This window comes from Mesoplodon bidens, assembly GCF_964165515.1.
Source record: "Mesoplodon bidens genome assembly, chromosome: 16".
In the NCBI taxonomy this organism is placed as follows: Eukaryota; Metazoa; Chordata; class Mammalia; order Artiodactyla; family Ziphiidae; genus Mesoplodon; species Mesoplodon bidens.
Genome location: NC_138173.1, coordinates 53,421,429 through 53,441,258, shown reverse-complemented (window position 1 = coordinate 53,441,258; position 19,830 = coordinate 53,421,429). Strand labels below are relative to the sequence as shown.

General features: G+C 32.6%; 1 protein-coding gene across 3 annotated transcripts in view; it reads left to right on the top strand.

Annotated features, from left to right (window-relative positions):
* CSMD3 (CUB and Sushi multiple domains 3) overlaps positions 1 to 19,830 on the top strand; it is a gene marked incomplete at both ends in the record, with an annotated part of 1,095,706 nt that overhangs the window by 762,355 nt on the left and 313,521 nt on the right. For all 3 annotated transcript variants that reach the window (XM_081258479.1, XM_081258478.1, XM_081258477.1), the window contains 2 exons: positions 12,936 to 13,127; positions 17,509 to 17,635. In XM_081258479.1, coding sequence (XP_081114605.1) covers positions 12,936 to 13,127; positions 17,509 to 17,635 — 319 coding nt within the window. The remainder of the gene's footprint in view (positions 1 to 12,935; positions 13,128 to 17,508; positions 17,636 to 19,830) is intronic.

Genomic DNA, 19,830 nt, shown 5'->3' with positions numbered 1-19,830 from the left:
TTACACAGAAGAGTAGCTAAGATTTTTGTTTGTTTTGCTTTTGTGTTAAATTGCCTTGTTAAAAATAAACTTATATAGAACTATTGTGTTATACTCAAGTCAGCTTTATGACATTTAAACAGGTAGAAGCTCAAAGACTGAGAATCGTTGAGAGCCGTAGGTAGGTGGGTTACATCGTTATATGAACAAAATGAATTTGTTTTACCTGTATCATAATTTAAGAAAAACTAAGTACACCAATGAACATTAAGTCGTATTCAAATAACATATTTATTAAGTTTCTGCCCTGTGTAAGAACTGTTCTAGGAAAGTAAAGTGCATGAAAAACTGTGGTGATTCCTGGTTGTGTGTTAATAAATTTACAATTTACCAGATCAAATCAGTTTTTTGGAAGTTCAGAATATTCGTGTAATATAGCAAAATAAATTAAGGAACAGTATTCAAAAATCCCTTTTACTGTTAGAATATTTGAGAGAATTGAATGAATTCCATAAATTTTCTCAAGAAGTCAAATGAATGAAAGCTATTACAGAAATGGGGAAATTGAAATGGTTACAGCATCAAAGATATTCATGGGATCCTAAAGGGAATCTGAATCAGATTACTGTTTGTGAAAATGCTCTTTCTTAATGATATAAGTAGGAGACAGGAGACATAATACTGAGATATTATTCTTGCTCCTTGTTTATTTAAAGTTTTTTTCCTACCTGTGCTAGAATTGTTAATTATTAACATTAACACAACAGAAATTAACAAAATGATGTTGAATACATATTTTTAAATCCTGAGAACTCTTGTGTATAATGTGATTTCTTATGACGCCCTCCCAAAGACAAATGAAAATCCAAGCAAATCGTGTTCACAGATATTGCTGTGTGATGGACTAAAAATAACAGTATTGTGATTATTGCTCAAATATAATTGGTGTGATCTGCTTAGAAGAGCAAATGTTTTTAAATGTTTTCATCTTTCCCTTTTTGTTTTCTGACAGGGCTGGTGACATTTTTCAAGTCATGGCTCGATGTTTACATAATGGTGTTTCTTTGTTCTGCATCATTTTGTATTTCTCTTTGTCTAAAATGTCAGTGGGTTTCATAGAGGAAACCTAGATTTCCTTTTCTGATATGTAAATTCTATGTAATGTGAGATTATTGATGCAAAGATACCTGGCATTGTAGGCCATACCTGGATATAAAATTGTATGGCTCAGGTGTCTGGAATGAGTAAAATCATTGACTTTTTGGTCATTGCTGTGAGCTACTGGTTGTCAAAAAGAAAAAAAAAAAGAAAAGAAAGAAATGCTTAAAAAGAAAATACTTGAAGTCACTCTTCTTAATGACTCTGGCTGTTCATTATAGGATGTGCCTCATTATGAAGATGGAAAGCTATAGAATTGGGAAGAGAATATGAAAGCAATTATTTTTTAAAGAGGGCAAACATACATCTATGAATATTTTTCAGTCTCAGAACTGAAACTAAAATGTTTCAATCTATATCCCGGGACTAAAATATTTATAGTCTGCTTCCAAGTTGTCTCTGTATATCACCGGGTCAGTAAATGCTCCTAAGATTTTCTGATCCAATGGCTATGTGCTGAGCTCCTTTGTTAAGGAGGGTCCTGGAAGTAGTAACACATCTGTTATTAAATGTATTTGTTCCTAAGTGTTACTTCTGTTTTTTACAATGGCAATCTTTTTACATACCTGCAATTATCTTAATAGTTAACCACAGATTTCCTAGCTTTGAAAGAAACTACTTCCCATCCTCCAAATATACTTTGGTTTCCAGCCTTAGCACATGTAACCAGGCTTTTTTTCCTTTCAATATGCCCCACCCACCTTGGGCATCAATTGAACTATTCAGCTTCAAGACCATTTCAAATATTTCCCTACTGGTGCTTACCCTGATTCCTTCAGCCAGAGTTAGCCTACTTTTTAACACTTCTTTTACAGTGGTCTATATCCACAGCTAATGTAGCTGTTATCACATGGTATTGTGGTTATTTTTGTTTGTTTATTTGTTTTGTTTTTTGAAAACATGTTATGCATAGTTCTTCATGGGGCCATTTCATTTCATAATGTCTTTAGTCAGTTTTAGTCCAATTACAACTTTTTACATATTCTTGGTAAATTAACATGTAGTCTGAATACTGATTTTGTACAATGTTTTTGTGATATAGAAGATTCTACTAGGCCACACATTTTATATTCCTAAATTTCTTAGAAGCAGTAATTAATTTTTGAACATGAGAGAAGTTGCTAAGATGTGCAAACATGGGGGAAAATGGAAAAGAACAGGCTTTGTGTTCGAATCCCTGTATCCAGTCATTTCTAAACCCAACCCCACCCCTGCCATTCTGTGGTATGTTCTCCTTAAAATTATTCCACCTTTGTTTCTGAAACATCTGAGAGAACACTGTGAGATAAAGAGGAGTTCCGATATTCACATTAAGAGGACTAGAGACAGGAGAGAGGAAATTTGGCTAGGGCAGATCAGGTAAGGATTCATGAATGAGGTAGCATTAAAGGTTGTGTTGATGGATCACAGAAAGAAATAGTGGAGAGTATTCCAGGCAAAGGGAATAGGATGAAGAAAGGCACAGAGATTAGAAAGAACATGCTAAGCACATTCAAGGGAAATAGAGCAAATAATTTAATTCAGATTAATCCCATTTGCCTAGCTTCTCACAATACTAGTTTTAGCATAAACAGGCCTTTTATGACCATCCTTATCTAATGACACCTGCCCTATCTAATGATAGTCATTTTTTATCTACCTTTCTATTATCTGTTTTTTGACTTAACATTTGCTGTAGTCTGGTTATTTTCATTTTAAGAGACAGAATTGCATTTGGTTGAGAATAAAATGAAGAAATATTTTAGAACAGGCCTTTAAGTTGTGTGTGTGTTTTTTTTTTAAGTTGTGTTTTATTTCAACTGTCTTTTTAGTCCATTCATTATATAGTCACTAAGAATAGCAAATGGACTAGTGGAAACAGTGGTTGAGATGCCGCTTTTGACTTCAAGTAATAGTAAACCTAACCATGGCTTAAACAATTAGGATTTATTTATTTATTTGTTTGTTTATTTATTTATTTATTTATTGCGGTACGCGGGCCTCTCACAGCTGTGGCCTCTCCCGTTGCGGAGTACAGGCTCCGGATGCGCAGGCTCAGCTGCCATGGCTCACGGGCCCAGCCGCTCCGCAGCATGTGGGATCTTCCCGGACCAGGGCACGAACCCATGTCCCCTGCATCGTCAGGTGGACTCTCAACCACTGCGCCACAAGGAAAGCCCCTAAGATTTATTTTTATCATATGAGAACTGTGAAGAGAGAAAAGGTAGGTAGATCTTGATTCAGTTGTTAAAGGGCCATACCACTGTCTTTTTGTTGTGGCACTCCTAGTGTGTTCACTCTTGTTCTCATGATTATTGTGACACGGTCACAAGATGGCTACTTTAACACTGAACATATTCAAGGCAAAAAGAAAAAGGGTACAGGTAGTGTCAGCCATATATGTCCCTTTTATCAGTAATGCAGAGTCTTCTGTCTGACATTCTTTTATCTCTCTTTGTCCAAAACAGGGCTATGTGGTTATGCCTAAATTTCCCAGCAAAGCAATCTGGAAAAATGAAGCATTTGTCAGACTAAAAAATTGGATTATTATTTGACTATGATGATATACTGCCTGATATGCTTCAATTACTACTGGGAGCAAAATCAAGGTTTTGTTCATGAGGGAGAAGAAAAGGAGCTATTGAGAAGACAGTGGTGTCTACTATGATGTACAGCTGTAACAGATATTCCAAAACATAATAAGTTCAAAGATATTGTATTAATAGATGCCTCTGTGATTAATGGTGTCATGGAAGTCCAGAGACTCTTGAGTGCCTAGAAAGGAAAATCATTTGGCTCACCCATTATTAATAGTTTTAGTTCTACTATACTAAGAAGACAGTGAGCTTCTCTCACTTTCCTTAACCAATAAATAAATTACAACATACCTGGTATGAAAATGCTACACCACATTTGAGGGCAGAAAATTTCCCACTCCTTTATTTTTCTAAAGTGAATTAAATCTTTTCAGTCTTCATCCTTTAGAGTTGTCAAGAAAAATCTTAACTTAGTCTTTTGTAGAGAGATCCTTCTTCTCCCAAATTAGTTTCTCAGTCAAGTCTAGTTTGATTTAGAGAACTGAAGCATGGATAGCTATGCTGGTTGAATGTAAAACCTCTGTGACAAACTTGGTCAGACCTTGACTAACATTAGGAAATCCAATTGCTCTTCCATCCCTCCAATTTCTCAGAATTAACTCCCTCCTTGAGTTAGGCCACACTCTTCCATTCTTTTCAAAAATGGCTAACAATTACTCTTGCCCTTGAGAAATCTGAAACTTATTCCAAATAAAAATATAGATGAGGCATATTTTCAGGTGTTTATACAACATAAAGTAATTAAATATGTAGTTGTCTTTCCTAGAAGGTATAGGGGAGTAAAGTGAGAGAAAATTACTATTGCCACCTTCTAAACTTGGAAGAAAAGGTCAGAAATTAGGATCTCAGTGCAATATTCTCCCTAAAACATCACTCTGCTCTGGATAATTCAATAATAGAACTTAGCAAAACCTGATAGGATACTCTGACCAGGTCCCCTCAGCCGCTCAATACACATTCAAGAATGCATTCCTAAATCTGATGTCTTTTACTGTGTTTCTCTCTGAAGGCTGAGTTGTAGAAATGTCATTTCTTTTTGGTCACATTTCTTGTCTTCGTTTTTATTCCTCTATAGGAATTAACTTATTAATGCAAAAGTTATTCATTAGATCATAGGTTTAAATTTTGTCTTTCTCCACTGGAATGTTTTGTGCTCTGGGAGTAAAGAGAACACTGAAGAAGACAAAGTTCCTGCCCATATGAAGCTAACTTTTTAGTGAGACAAGACAGAAAAGAAAGATATGAACAAAAGATAAGAGAACTGCATTTAGAAATAATTTGTAACAGGATGATAGGATAGATAGGTCTACTGTACCCAGTTTGTTCAGGGACTGTGTCTCAGGAGGTGTCACATGAATTGATACCTGAATTATAATAAGATATCTGAGGGTAGAGGGTTCTAGGAAGATAGATCAGCAAGTACAAAGGCCTAAGACACTTCAGCTTGAGTTATTTGGCTGGAGCTGTGTAAGCAAGGAGAATGGGACAAAATGAGAGGTAAAGTTTGAAGCTAGGCAGGGGTGAGGTGGACTATAGTAAGGGACTTAGATTTTATTTAAAAGGCACACAGAGGCATTTAACATTATTAAAACATTAAATATAAGAGTTAAAAATAATAGCTAACATTTATTTACTACCTACTAGATACAGATATAACTCTATGAGGGAAGTACTATTATCCTCAGTGAGAAGAGGAGGAAAAACAAAGCACAGAAAAGTTGTTACTTGCCCAAAGTGACATTGCTCATAAGTGCAGATATGGAAATTGAGCTGAGGTCCTCTGTCTCTAGAATTCGCAAGCCTAATCACTATACTATATTACCTCCAATCCAAATTTTGGATATTTTGTATTTAAAATTCCATGGATTTACATCTTTTTTTTTTTTTTTTACTGTTGAAGTAAATGTAAAAATAATAATAATTTTTAAAAATGTTAATGCAATTCTTCCTAAAGAAACTTTTGTCATTTTATGCCTAAGGATCTGAATGCTTTATTATTGGCCAAATTTACTATCAAAGAATGCTTTAGGCCTAGTATCTCTTATGTTGTTCATGAAATCTTTAAACTCTATTTCTTGAAAATATGCTTCATTGCAGATTCTTCTGGCTTTATTTATTTCTAGTTAATCCACTTTCATTCAGCAGAAAGGAATTGGGTATTTTAAACAATCATCCAATAAAGAGCTAAATTGCACCTTTTTGATAGATTATAGCATTGTCTTCTCAAAAGCTGATTTGGCAAAAGTCCGTGATGCCCAGCCATTAGGCATTACCTCTGGGCCCAGATGTCTTCTTGTTATCACCTCTGCACATTTAATTTTCTAAAAAGCCCATTTGAAAATGTCCATTATCCCAAGGGTATAGTTCAGATATATCTGGATGTTCTTAGCCTTTGAGTTTTGTTGCTTGAAATAGTTTAGTAATCCACACGGAACATGGCCATTTCAAATTTTATATTCAAATTAAAGATGGGCAATAGCTACCTTGTGATGACATTTCTTGCATACTAGCTTTTTAAATATATAATAAATTACCCTATTTAAACTCTTTAATTTAGTTACCAATATGGTCTTGACAATGTTAACAATGAAAAATAATCAGATGACCTATTAACCCTAACTTTACTCTTAGTATATAATTTATTCAATGCAAATGCAAGTAGAAAATAAGTAAATTACACACAAGCAACAATGTTACTCTATGTAAATCTGTATCCTATAGACTACTTAACAGGTACATTTGGCATTTCTATTACTCTTTAAATCTTGAAAATTAACCAGGCAATAAAGGAAGTATTGACTAATGCTGCATTATATAGTACAAGGTATTCTAACTAAAATATTGAAGAAATATTTCTTGATTACCTGTCATTTATATATACAATATTGGATATAATTTCTTCATGTTAGAATAACAGAAGAGTCATCTTCATAGCCTTCACATTCCAAAAGCTTTGTAAATTTTGAGCTTAAATATCTAATGACCTACTAACTTACTCCTTATATAAAATTAACTTCTGGCAGATTGAAGACATATGCAAGTCTCAAAACTTTAAAACGCTTAGAAAAAAATGTGGCCTAGAATAGCTGTGTCTTTAAGGTGAAGAAAGATTTCTTAAAGAAGATACATGAGCAAAAATCTCTCAATACTCAGGAGCATTCCAAAATTTGGATTGGAGGTAATATAGTATAGTGATTAGGCTTGCGAATTCTAGAGACAGAGGACCTAAGCACTTCCCTTAAGTGTAGAGACAAAAAATCTGGCAAGTGCATTTCCCTGCTCTTGCCAGCCAAGATCTCTGCTTAGATACTGCCAATTAAAGGCAAACATGTGAGAGCTGAAAGGTAGGTGGATAAAGAAGGCATTATTTTCCACCAGCATCTGCAGGCAAGAGGGTGGTGCTGGCAGGTGGTTATATGTGGCAGCAGCTTCCCTGAACTCCTGGATTCTTGAAAACCAGCAGTGATCTTCTGACCTTCACACCCTCTGAATTTCATTGTATTTTCCCTCTAATTTCTTGTATTGAATTTGAGCAACTCAAAATATCTAAGTGGCTTCTGTTTTACTGACCAAGTCCCAGTCCTTAGTATTATTATTATTATTATTATTTTTACAAATCTCTCTATAGGGAAATATACCATAAATAAAAATTTAAATGATATATTTTAGAAGGAGATATTTACAATATAATAGAAAAACATAACTCCATAGAAAGGAAACCTACAAATCAATTAAAAAATATAGTCTAAAAGAAAATATGGGCAAAAATATTTCACAGTAGAGGTAATTCCAGTAACAATAAGCAAAAGAAAAAAAGTGCTGGATAGAAATTAAGAAATGAAGATTAAAGCCAACATAATTTTCTATTGCATGTTTGCAAAAATTGGTAAAAATTAAAAAGTGGTATGATACTAAATGTTGATAATAATTTGAAGAACTTGAAACTCATGAATTTGGGAGAATGTAAATTGGTATAGTCACATAGGAGAAATTTGGTGATATCTAGTAAAATTCATTTTTAGATATGTCTAGGTTGAGCCAATTATGCATATACTAAATTTGGCTGATGGCTAAAAATTAACATTCAGGCAAAGCTGAATCCCACTATCCCAGAATGATGTATAAATTTAAGATGTACAAGACACAAACTAGCATATTTAATAATATCATTTACTTTTTCATGCCCAAAGATTAAACTGTGGGAAAGGTTTTGAGTAACATATTTTCTAGTCAGAACTTTATACATGGGATTTAGAACAATGGCAATTAAAAATAAAAAATAATTATTTACCTTATCTCCTATTCCTCCAGTTGGAAATGCAAAGCAATCATTTGCCCAAGCTTTTCTGTTTGTATGTTTAAACTCTTAACTTCTTTTTTTTTTAAACAGTTGCTGGAAAAGTAACTGTTTTTAATGATTTTCCAAAATTTTATTACGCTGCTACTATTGATATATTTATATAAATGGCTAATTTACATATATAATTTGATAAATTATAATTTATATAAGTTAATAAATTACATTAAAAGTTACTCAACAAATAGAATTAAAAAGTTAAATTAAATGTATATAGCTTTTCAAGACTCAAAACTGTAAGGATTGTCTTCTTAAAGCATTCTTATAAAGTTGGTCATTTCAAAGTTTGATATGTCTGATTATTAGTTTGATTAGTGAGACAAGTGTGTCAGTTTTTTTATTAGTGAGAAAAAAGGAATGCATAATTTTTCTTCAGTGCTTTCTTCTCTTTATTTTCCTTATGTCTGAACCAAAGAGGATTATCACAGTGTTTTGTATGGTTGTGGATTATTTTCTGCTTGTGAATTTTAAAATGACATTCTGCTTTATATACATCCTCATTTAAATATAAAGAATTCTAAAATAAGACTTTTTCTTGCAAGACTCGTGGATTAAGTGGAATTTAATAACCAAATATTAAATATCATTCTTAAAGATTATTCTGCTAAATATAATGTATTAAATCCACCAAAGAATTCTATAGAGTTTAAGATTATGGTAGAATATTGCTTTATTATTTAAACTTTTATTAAGGTTTTTAGTTTAAAAAAGGATATGTTTCTCTAACATATTTATCTTATTACTTTCTCAGTTTCATTATTAACAATCTAATTCCCTTTATATTTAGCAATTTGAAAGTTCTTACTTTTAGTACATAAAGTTAACATATCTTCATTCACCATTCAATACTCTAAAATTTCACTTTAACAGTATTAAATATATATTTACATTTTAGGAGGATTTCAAAGAAATAAGCCATATAAGGACCTTCTTATTTTAGTTACATCAAAAATGCTTACTTACACTCAATAAGCGATTTTCAGATATCATTTATATTTCTAAGCCATCTGCCTTATTGTACTATTGCTACTATTTTGCTAACCAGATATAACATCACCCTATGTGAATGCACAATTATTCATAAACAAATTGAACAGAAATTATGTTGATGCAGGGATTGAACTATTTATCTTTCATTGGCTAAGGCAGAAGTTAAATAGGAGATTAGCAGATTTTGATTTAATCTTGAGGAGAAAATGATCTATGAATCCCTACATGGTGCATACACCATAGAAACACTTGCATATGTGCAAATGGGGACATAGAAGTATAGCATTTTTATAACAATGAATAATATAAGCAATATAACAATATAAATTCCCATGAGCTGGAGAATAAGTAAATCAATTTTGGAGTATACCTCCAATGGAATATCATTAGTAGTTAAAATAAATAAAATGTGTGTGTATGTGTGTGCATAAATATAAAAGTAAAAATGCAATGCTGGGCAAAAAATAAAGGCTTAGAAGACTTTTATTTTAATTGTATAATTTATGAAATGTACAGATGCTTGCAAATCATACTGTATATTGTTCATAGACATAGATATGTGTTAAACATATAAATTATGTGTGAAAATAATATACTAATTGAGAATATTTGCTAGCTCTCAGTAGGGAAAGACCAGAAAGGGATTGGAGACAGACATAAAAGGAGTTTTAACTTGTTTTGCATTATTTATTTCTTAATAACAATATTAATGTGAATATGAACCAATTAATGTAAATGTTAATCTGAAAACTAATCTGAATTAATATTACTATTAATCCGAAGCAACTATCCAATAGTACCAGCTGGTGAAGTTGTTGTTTTATCCTTTCTACCGTCCTGTAGATTTCAAATAGTTACTTTAAAATGTTAGAAATCCTTAAAGAAATCTGCTATATGGTGGCAGGAAAGGAATTAGATCTCAGTTTAAGTTATTCAGCAAGTCAAAAGGATTTAGGTAATTGAGGATTTTCAGTTCATTTTGTGCTCTAGAAATTTTCACTTCATCAGAGTATCAAATTTCACAAGGAATGGTGAATATTTATAGTATATATTTTTTCATGCACGTCTTTGTCAGTTTGAAGTATTTGAGCTTTTCAATGAAAAGACTGGCAGCTGAATGTTTCCATAAAGATAAGACAGTTCTGAATATTTATGAATAAGCAACAATAATTCCACCAAATTGGACTAAATTATGTTGTGCTTTGTAGCTTATATACTGTTGTCCATGTGCATTTTCATCTACAATGCAAAGTATTATAAATTATCTTAAGTTACAAAGAATATCTCCATTATACCTCATCACCAGCAATTGCCAACCACATTTACAAAGCATTCAAATTAAGGGAGGATGAATTTTCATTTGGTAATATTTGGTAATAAGCCTTGAAAAGAAAGCTTGATTTCCATTTTTATTTTGATGAATGATATGTGGTAAAACTCAAAAGTGGCTGAATCTTGAATAATAAACTGAATATTATGTCTGGTAAAAGGAATTCAAACTTGTTATTTTCAAGCAGGGACATTTTAAATGTAGTGTTAAGTGTGCAGATCCATACAAAGTAGTATGTCCTAAAAATTTTGTTACTACTTCTGTTGTTTCTACTTCTATTTTTGAAAGACTGACTTGCTTGACCATGTATCCTTTATATCTCATATATGTCATAATTTGAGTTAGCAACTTCTAACCTCTTGTATGGCTCTGTTTCTGAAGCTGTTTGCATTTGCCTTATTTTAACATATTTTCACCCTAATGAGGCTGTCACAGATTGATCCATATAGGAAATTCCTGAAGGTTTTTTAAGTGTCTCATAAATTTCAGTTTCTCAACAACATTATCTCAGCTTATTTTTCAGTTGTCTCCTAGAGATAATTGCCTCTAAGAATCACACTCATTTATGAACATTACTGAACATCTGTTATGTGCCAGATTTTGTGCTGGGTAGGCATTGTGGGAAAAAGAAAAAAAGTGAAATAAGTCCAGTCTATAGGAAAACAAAGAAAAGAAGCAAATGATTGTAAATTAATTAAGGTGTGTGAAATAATTCTGTTGGTTAACAGAGGAGGGAAAGATGAAGAACCCCTAGAAGAGACCAGGAAGAGCTCCTTATGTTCTCCAAGAGCTAGTGTAGCCCTTAACATACAGAAATTATAGTATAAATTCAGTACTTCTAGCTGTACATTTCTGGTAATTTTATGTTTATTTTGACACTCTAGGAAGTCAGTACTATAAATTAGTGATTTGTCATCTGTGAGCTAATACATCCTTTTTTGCTTTCTAGTTCAAATTTAGATTAATTTGGTCAAGGATCTGTGCCTACAAAAGAGATACAAATCTCTTTTTGATTATCATATGATTTAAGATGTACATAAAAGTTGTCCTTTTGTCAAATATTATTTGTCTTTAAATCACAGACTTCCCTAATTCATGAAGCTATCTGGAATATTTATCATAGTCCTGTAGTCCCAGAAGCTATAATTGATATAATTTAGCACCTCATTACTGTTGGTGCATTCATTATATCTTACATTTATCATACATTTATGTAATTTGTAAAACATTAAGGGCAGAAGAATTCCTTAGCTAGGGAGCTTAGATTTTAATAACTAGTGTAATGTTTGATTTACATTCTGAAGTACCCTTTTCTAGTTCTTTCAATATCTTAATAGTGAATTGTGCTATGACTGTTTTTTAATATTCATCTTTATTAATTTTATTCTGAATATACACACAAGGTGTTCTGGATCTACAGAGATTAATTATTATCATTTAAGTGATATAATTCATAATAATAATAGTAATAATAATAACTGTGTCAGCATCCCTTTGACCCAGTCCTTACCCCTGTAGTAACACAATGAAAATCAAATGGAAAGATATACACGAGTGACCAGGGACAAGGAATAAAGAAAAATGCACGTACTGTGCTTAAGATAGTTGTCTTTAACTCCTCTCCTGAAAGAAGGAAGAAAAAAACTTCTGCTCTTTGGAGATGGGATAGAAAGAATTCTCGGTTTTTATTCTAACCTTTGGAATGTAAATTTAGGGTTTCAATAGATTAGCCTGTGTCTCCAAGTTTTATAATCTAGAGACGTCTGTAAGGTTCTGAGTCTCATTCTTCCTTGAAATGTAAACACAAACCCCCTTCAGAGTTAGGTTCATCTCTGCAGCTCTCACTACTCAAACAGTCGTAACTTAACTTCTCAAGTGTTACGCTTAGCCCAAGATCACAAGTTTCCAGCAAAGGTCATGTGGAAAGCCCCAACCCTTTAGAAATCGAAAATATGTTCTCTACACCCTACCCTTTTTTCTTTTCCTTGTGAGAAATTTTGAGAGTCGTACATTCTGGAGAAGGCAGAAAATAAAAATTCAGAGTTCTTCAGACTGATTACTGTGTTACATTAACTCTTGATAAAGTATATTTTAAATATAAGGCTATTTCACTTTCTTCTAAGACTATAAAAGTAAAACAGTCTAAAGTTATATTTGCAGTGGAGATATTTATTACTTGGACAGTTATGATTTCACATATTTTGTATGGATTTTAATTTTTCATTATTTGATCATAATAGTTACATTGGTCAGAATCTATTGGCTGCAAATCACTTGAAGCAGGCAAGAATCTTACTACTGTAAGTTATGATATAGTCATATAGACCACGGGGTAGCATTGCTAAATTTGAATAATACAACAAGTTCTAATTTTTGAGATAAAAAGCTCTCTATGGTGGCTGTAAACTAACAAAATTAAATACAGTAAGAGTAATAAAACCAGGAAAAAGTATGTAATCATATAAAAAAATAAAAAGGGATGATTTGTACAGTTTTAAATCTTCCTGTTAAATTTTGTCTTTAATAAACTTGTATTTTCTCATAGGTTTTGAACTTTCACATTGTGAGGATCCTGGCATTCCACAATTTGGATACAAGATCAGTGACCAAGGCCATTTTGCTGGTAGCACTATCATTTATGGATGCAATCCAGGCTATACTCTCCATGGAAGTAGCCTTCTCAAGTGCATGACAGGGGAGAGAAGGGCATGGGACTATCCTCTGCCATCCTGTATTGGTAGGATACTGCTTTAGGTTTTCATGAAATAGTTCTATGGAAGTGTTATTAAAATATACTGTACCTTTTCAAGTTATTCAATCTGTCCACACACAACTCATACTTTAATCAAAAAGTTAATGAATTCATAGCTCAGATTTGTGGAGAGTGAGAGGGTTCTTTTCATAATCTTACCAGTGAGTACATTCTCTTTTTTGGGTAAAAAATGGTTTGAAGCCATTATGTTTATCTTCTCTTGATATAAAGTTTAACTCACTACAAAAAATATGCTGAAACTCTTAATCATACACATTTATTGAATCACACTGACCAGTTTTGTTTTTTGTGTTTGTTGGGGTTTTTTTTAGGTTTGTTTTTATATACAAAATTATTGCTTATGCTGGTATCAAGCTAGATTAAAAAACAGTAAACTATTCTCAATAACTTCAAAGTCTTTATTTATACACTTTTTCAAAAACTAAAAGTGCATACGTTTTTCTTATGTGTATGTATCATGACATAATTAAATGAATTTCAGTAACAAAAGGCAATGTGAGAGTCAGTGATATCAGATATATTGCCTACATGAAGCTATAGATTGATCATTTTCTCTCTTGTTTGTATAGCTGGAGTACAATTTTATTGCTACCATCTTTAGATTGATTAACAAATAACTGGGTATTATGTGAGAAGCAGGGTGGATAGAAAAGTGTTGATAAAGACATCTGATTTTTTTTTCTTTTTTTGCTCCAATATCAAATAGGTGCCAGGCTGGAATACTAGGACAAGAAAAGATATTTAAACAATATCAAAACATTTAAACAAAACACTAACTCCTCAGTAGGGAACAAACATGATTCTCTAGCAATTCTTATTTCTTAATGGCATTTGTGGAAGCACAAATCCATTCTGTGTCAGGCCCATATGGATAAAACTGACTTAAACTTTTTTTTTAACAGCTTTGTTAAGTTGTAATTGGTATCTTTAAAAAATGCACATGTTTAATGTATACAATTTGATGAGTTTGGAGACCCGGACCTTTTGAGATAAATTTTAATGTTTCTTAGTTGATATGGTCAACATAGGAATCTCCACAAAACTTGAAGGAATTCAAATAGAAAAAATGAAATGCTAGTTATTAGAGGTCTTGCAACTAATTGCAGTGTTTTTGATGACATGAGACTTCTATTGGCTTATTAAAACAGTGATTCACACAGAAAGCAAACATACTTTTATCTAACCAGAATGCAATTATAGGGCTTTCCTTTCAGATGGCATCTGAATTTTGGATAGATTATGAGGTTAATACTACAGTAACAACCTAAATTGACAAAGCTTGAGATTCTGGAATATGACCAACAATCAACCCACTGTCATTGGTTATGAGAACAATGTAGCACTGATTAGTTCTCTCTGAAGTTATGTTCTTTGATGTGAATATGATATATATTCAGAAAGTCATTAAGGGTTGCAATAGCACAAAAGTATAAACTTGTAAATACTGACTTGCCATGTTGTCTTTAAAATTTGAATCATAAACAAATACATTAAAAAATATATATTTTCCTTATATGTTAAACCAAGGTGAAGACATTTTTCATTTTTTGGAAAAATTTTATGCAAATAGGACATTTGGTCTGGGATCAGAAAGAAGATTTTAATTTTGTTTGCAATGAATCAATGCACTTTATGTTTATGAATCTGCAAAGTCAAAATTTAATGACTTGACACTGCTCAAGATTTCATGTGAAGGTTTTTTTTTTTTTTTTCCTAATGATTGTTGATCAGGAATAACACCTGAAACAGTTGGACACATGGTGTGTCATGCTATGACTTCCATGATAACAGAAGATGAAATTCTATTTTAGATGGTGTTCTTTACTGGCAATAATTAATAGCTTTACCACCTGGCCTAAAATCATAATTTTCTATGCCCATTAACCTTAAATATCTATTATGATTATTTTTTTTACCTTTGCCAAATAAAAAACTTTTTCTCAATTATATGGATTATTTCTAGGTAATTATGTTTCTGTAGCTTATACATTGAGCAAACAAAAATTAATTTTTGAGACGCCATAGCCAAAGAACTTTAACCTGTACACCTTCATTTTTATCTACAAATGTAAGACTTCTGTCAGAATATGAACCCCAGTGTTATGGTATATCACACTGGTTCATTTGAAATAAAAATACCAATAATATTTGTAGCAAAGAAATATGGAAAAAGAAAGAGGTATGTTTAAATTCAAGATAAACACAGGGCTTCCCTGGTGGCGCAGTGGTTGAGAGTCCGCCTGCCGATGCAGGTGACACGGGTTCGTGCTCCGGTCCGGGAAGATCCCATATGCCACGGAGCGGCTAGGCCCATGAGCCATGGCCGCTGAGCCTGCGCGTCCGGAGCCTGTGCCCCGCAACGGGAGAGGCTACAACAGTGAGAGGCCCGTGTACCGCAAAAAAAAAATAAAATAAAATAAAACACAAAAACAAAAAAGATAAACACAGTACCTAAAATTCCAGTTTGCCTTGAAGTTGTTTAAAAATTAATCTGGAGGAATGAAGTGTCAAATTTGCTCTCATAAGAAATATATGCCAATAATAGTGATAAATCATTAAAATGATGAAAAATGAATTATTATAGAGTTCTAGGTTGTCCAACAAAGTTTTTATTTAAGAAATGAGAAAAACCTCAATAAGTGATGGTAACTTCTTAAATACAGATATCTTTTTATTTACTTTAAAAATAACTTGTTTATTATCATAAATTAAATTAAGCTAATGTTGCAATACAAAATAAATTTGCTTAGCCCTCTGTAGGTATGTGTATCAGTTAGGGTTCTCCAGAGAAGAAGGATTAGTAGATCTAGATATAGATCTGTCTGTCTGTCTGTCATCAAGAAATGTATTTATTTTGAGGAACTGCCTCATGAAGTTGTGGGAGCTGACAAGCCCAAAATCCAGAGGGAAGGTCAAAAGTCCAGAAACTCGGGCAGGACTTAATGCTGCAGGCTTGAGAGACTTCTTCTTTTCTAGAAAACTCCACTTTTCCTCTTAAGGCCTTCCAATTTATTGGATGAAGCCTACCCACATTATCAAGGGTAATCTTAAAGTCAACTGATTGTAGATGTTAACCAAGTCTATAAATAGCAATACCAAAACTTGTGTTTGATAAAATAACTGGGTACTGTAGCCTAGCCAAGTTGACACATAAGACTAACCATCATAGTGTGCTAAAATGTAACACCTAAAATCTTTAAAATAATTTTACCTACATGAATAGAACCTACAGATTTGAACCATGATATTCTATTGTTATTAGGTCTTTTCCAAATGCTGAAACTTTCTGTCTTTGACCTTCTTTGCTCTAATAATCGAAACAAAACAAAACCTCCAAGATGCTTACTTCAGTCATTGAATTTGAGTAAGACAGTAACACTGCAGAGAACAAGCAAAATAAATATAGTAGTATATTCAAAGATTTAAGCAAGAAGTAAAATAATATGGATTTGGTTTATTTTTTGGTACTATGATAATCTGGAAAATTTTCAAACGTATAATGTATTACTACACTGTGGTTTCTAGGATTTAGAGATGTAGAGCAATTAAACAAACTATTTAGTTTCTCTCTTTTCTTCTCTAGAAAGAGAATTCTTTCTAGATTATTTGCTTATCAAAGTAAAATCATTCCAGATATCCCAATATATTAAATATTATTAAAATGGAGAGGGAATTCCTCAGAAGATAAAATTTTTATCATATTGTATGATGATGGTTACATTTTTAATTTGATAAATTTTATAAAAATTAGAGAGTTGTTTGATTTCAATTTAAATCAAAACTGAACTAGATTTAACTGAAGAAAAATTTAATAAAAATGCCATTTTGACTTTCGGGAGGTTAAAAGTGAAAGAGTTTAGAGTGATTTAAAGGGGAATAAAAGGACAATGAAATTTAGAAGGCCTGAGGGACTGCAGTAAAGCTTAGTTTTTCTCAGAGGTGAGGTAGTAAGATGATGAATTATTCAGCCTACAATCAACTAGCAGTGAGCAACTTGCCATCTGTTTCCCCTTTTTTACATTATCATTATTTAACAACACATCTTAAAATGTTTGGAAGCCTAAACTCGGAGTTTTGAGTGTGTACTTTTTCAATTCCTTAATTAGGTTTATTATATTATTTTTATATGATCTGACTTGAGATTCTTTTTTTATTATACAGTATGTTCTTGCTTCAATTAATACCTTAAATCTGAGAAAGTATATACAAATATATACTTTCAATAAGAGGAGAAACCAATCTCTATTTTCCTTCAGGTGAAAAAATATATACTCGAGAAATTTGTAGATTGTTTAGAAAGATTGGCATTAAATTGTGACTTAAAATTGAATTAATCTTTTACTAGCTGAATGCGGAGGTCGTTTTAAAGGAGAATCATCAGGAAGAATCTTATCTCCTGGTTATCCCTTTCCGTATGACAATAATCTGCGTTGCATGTGGATGATTGAGGTAGATCCAGGAAACATTGTCAGGTAAATGGATTTTATTATTTCAAAATGACCAGGGAATCTGAATTTCCCTGATCAGCCTCTATATACAATATCAATTAATATCAAGATTTTTCAATGTTTTTTAACCTTGGCAAAGAAAAACGTGGTTTTTATATGTTTAAAATATGAAAAAAAAGTATTCATAAGCATGATTTATTGATTTGTGGTCCACAGCAGTAGTTCATACAGCCCCTTAGAGAGAAGCTTTTCAGTTATAAGAGGGCACAGAAGGTGCGAATTTTTCCTACTTGTTGGCGATGCTATACTTTCAGTTCTGAATGACTTAAGATGCTGAGTACATCATTTTGATAGGTATACAGAGTTGTGCAGATCACTGTCATGAGTTCAGCCTCATGAACATTTAGAAGAAATAAGAATGGAAGAGGACCCAGTACCTATTCCCTGTCTTTCCTAGATTTAGGCATATCTCTGAAGCATTTGCTCTCTTCCCCTTTAACCATGTTAGAGTTCCGTTCCTGCTGAGTTTAGTTAGGTGGCTCACAGTCCTTCACATAATTTCCTCTTAGATGATGGCAGAACCGCAGCCTCCTAAATTAACACTAGTCAGGTTTCCAAGGCGAACCTGCTCTCAGTTCTAGTTTAACTACTATTGTTATGACTAGGGATGAATTAGTAAATGAACAAATTCCCCTTGACGTATGAGCTAGCTATTGTGTTATCACTCACAAAACAGTGACATTAAGAATTGCTGCTTTATATAAATGGATTTTCAAACAGGCTTATGGGTGATGAAGGCAGTTTTATGGAAAACAAATATTGTCCTTCAAATAACATGCTGCAAGGTGTACTCCATGTACTGTTGGATGCAGTGTGAGCTGGTACATTAATTTTGCAAGGCAATTTGCAGCTACAAATTGAATCGAACCTCAGCCTACTTTTCTTTAAGATAGGTCACGTATTGTTTTATTTTAAATATTAGAAATAGTAAATGTGAAAATATTAAATTCAACAGAATTCTGAGATTTTTAAAAATTAAAGAAAAATATTTGATATTAAATTGCAACCCAGATCACATATCACACATGAATGTGGTGTGTGTGTGTGTGTGTGTGTGTGTGTGTATATATATATATATAGAGAGAGAGAGAGAGAGAGAGAGAGGGAGAGAGAGAGAGAGTTGAGCATGTTTATGTAATTGGATTTCTAATTTTTGGCATTAGGCGCAAGAAAAATCAGACACTAATTTTGTCTAGATTAGACACAAAGCAAAATAGATTTAACATGAAACTTTTTTTTTCCTTTTTTTGTGCATTTTGTTGGGGGTAGACACTTTCACATTAAGGAAGTTCCCTTTTACTCCTAGATTACTGGGTGTGATGATTATAAATGGATACTGAATTTTTAAAATACTTTTTCTGTGTATATTGAGTGTATATTGAGATCTCCATGTGATTGTTTTTCTCCTTATATCTGCCACTGTGGTGAAATGTAATCGTTGGTTTTTTAATGTGAACCATTTTTGCATTTGTGGAATAAACCTCATTTGAGTCTGATAAAACAAACAAAAAACTTGAAACAGTGGAAATAACACATACTATGGAATTAGATAACTTGAGCTCAATTCATGACTCTGCCACCCTTTGGGCAATCTTATTTAATCTATCTCAACCCCATTTGCTACATTTGTAAAATTGAGATAAAAATTGTTCCTGCTTCATTGGGTCATTGTAACAATTAAAGGAAGAAAATCGATGTAATGCATTTTGCACAGTGCCTGGCACATATGAGATCCTCTAAGTGTCACCTGCCATTGCCACAGTTAAAAGTCATGAACACTGAAAAGAATGTACAGATCTTCCTCGGGTTACATCCTGATAAACTCAACGTAAGTTGAAAATATCATAAGTTGAAAATGCATATAATATAACTAACCTACTGAACATCATAGTTTAGCCTAGCCTACCTTAGACATGCTCAGAACACTTACATTAGTCTACAGTGAATCATCTAACACAAAGTCTATTTTATAATAAAGTGTTGAGTATCTCATGTAACTTTATTGAATACTGTAGTGAAAGTGAAAAACGGAATGGTTTTATGGGTATATTATGGTTGTAAATGTATTGGCGGTTTGTCTTTGTGATCTTGTGACTGACGGAGCTGTAGCTCCCTGCCGCTGCCCAGCATCGTGAGAGAGTATCATACAGCATATCACA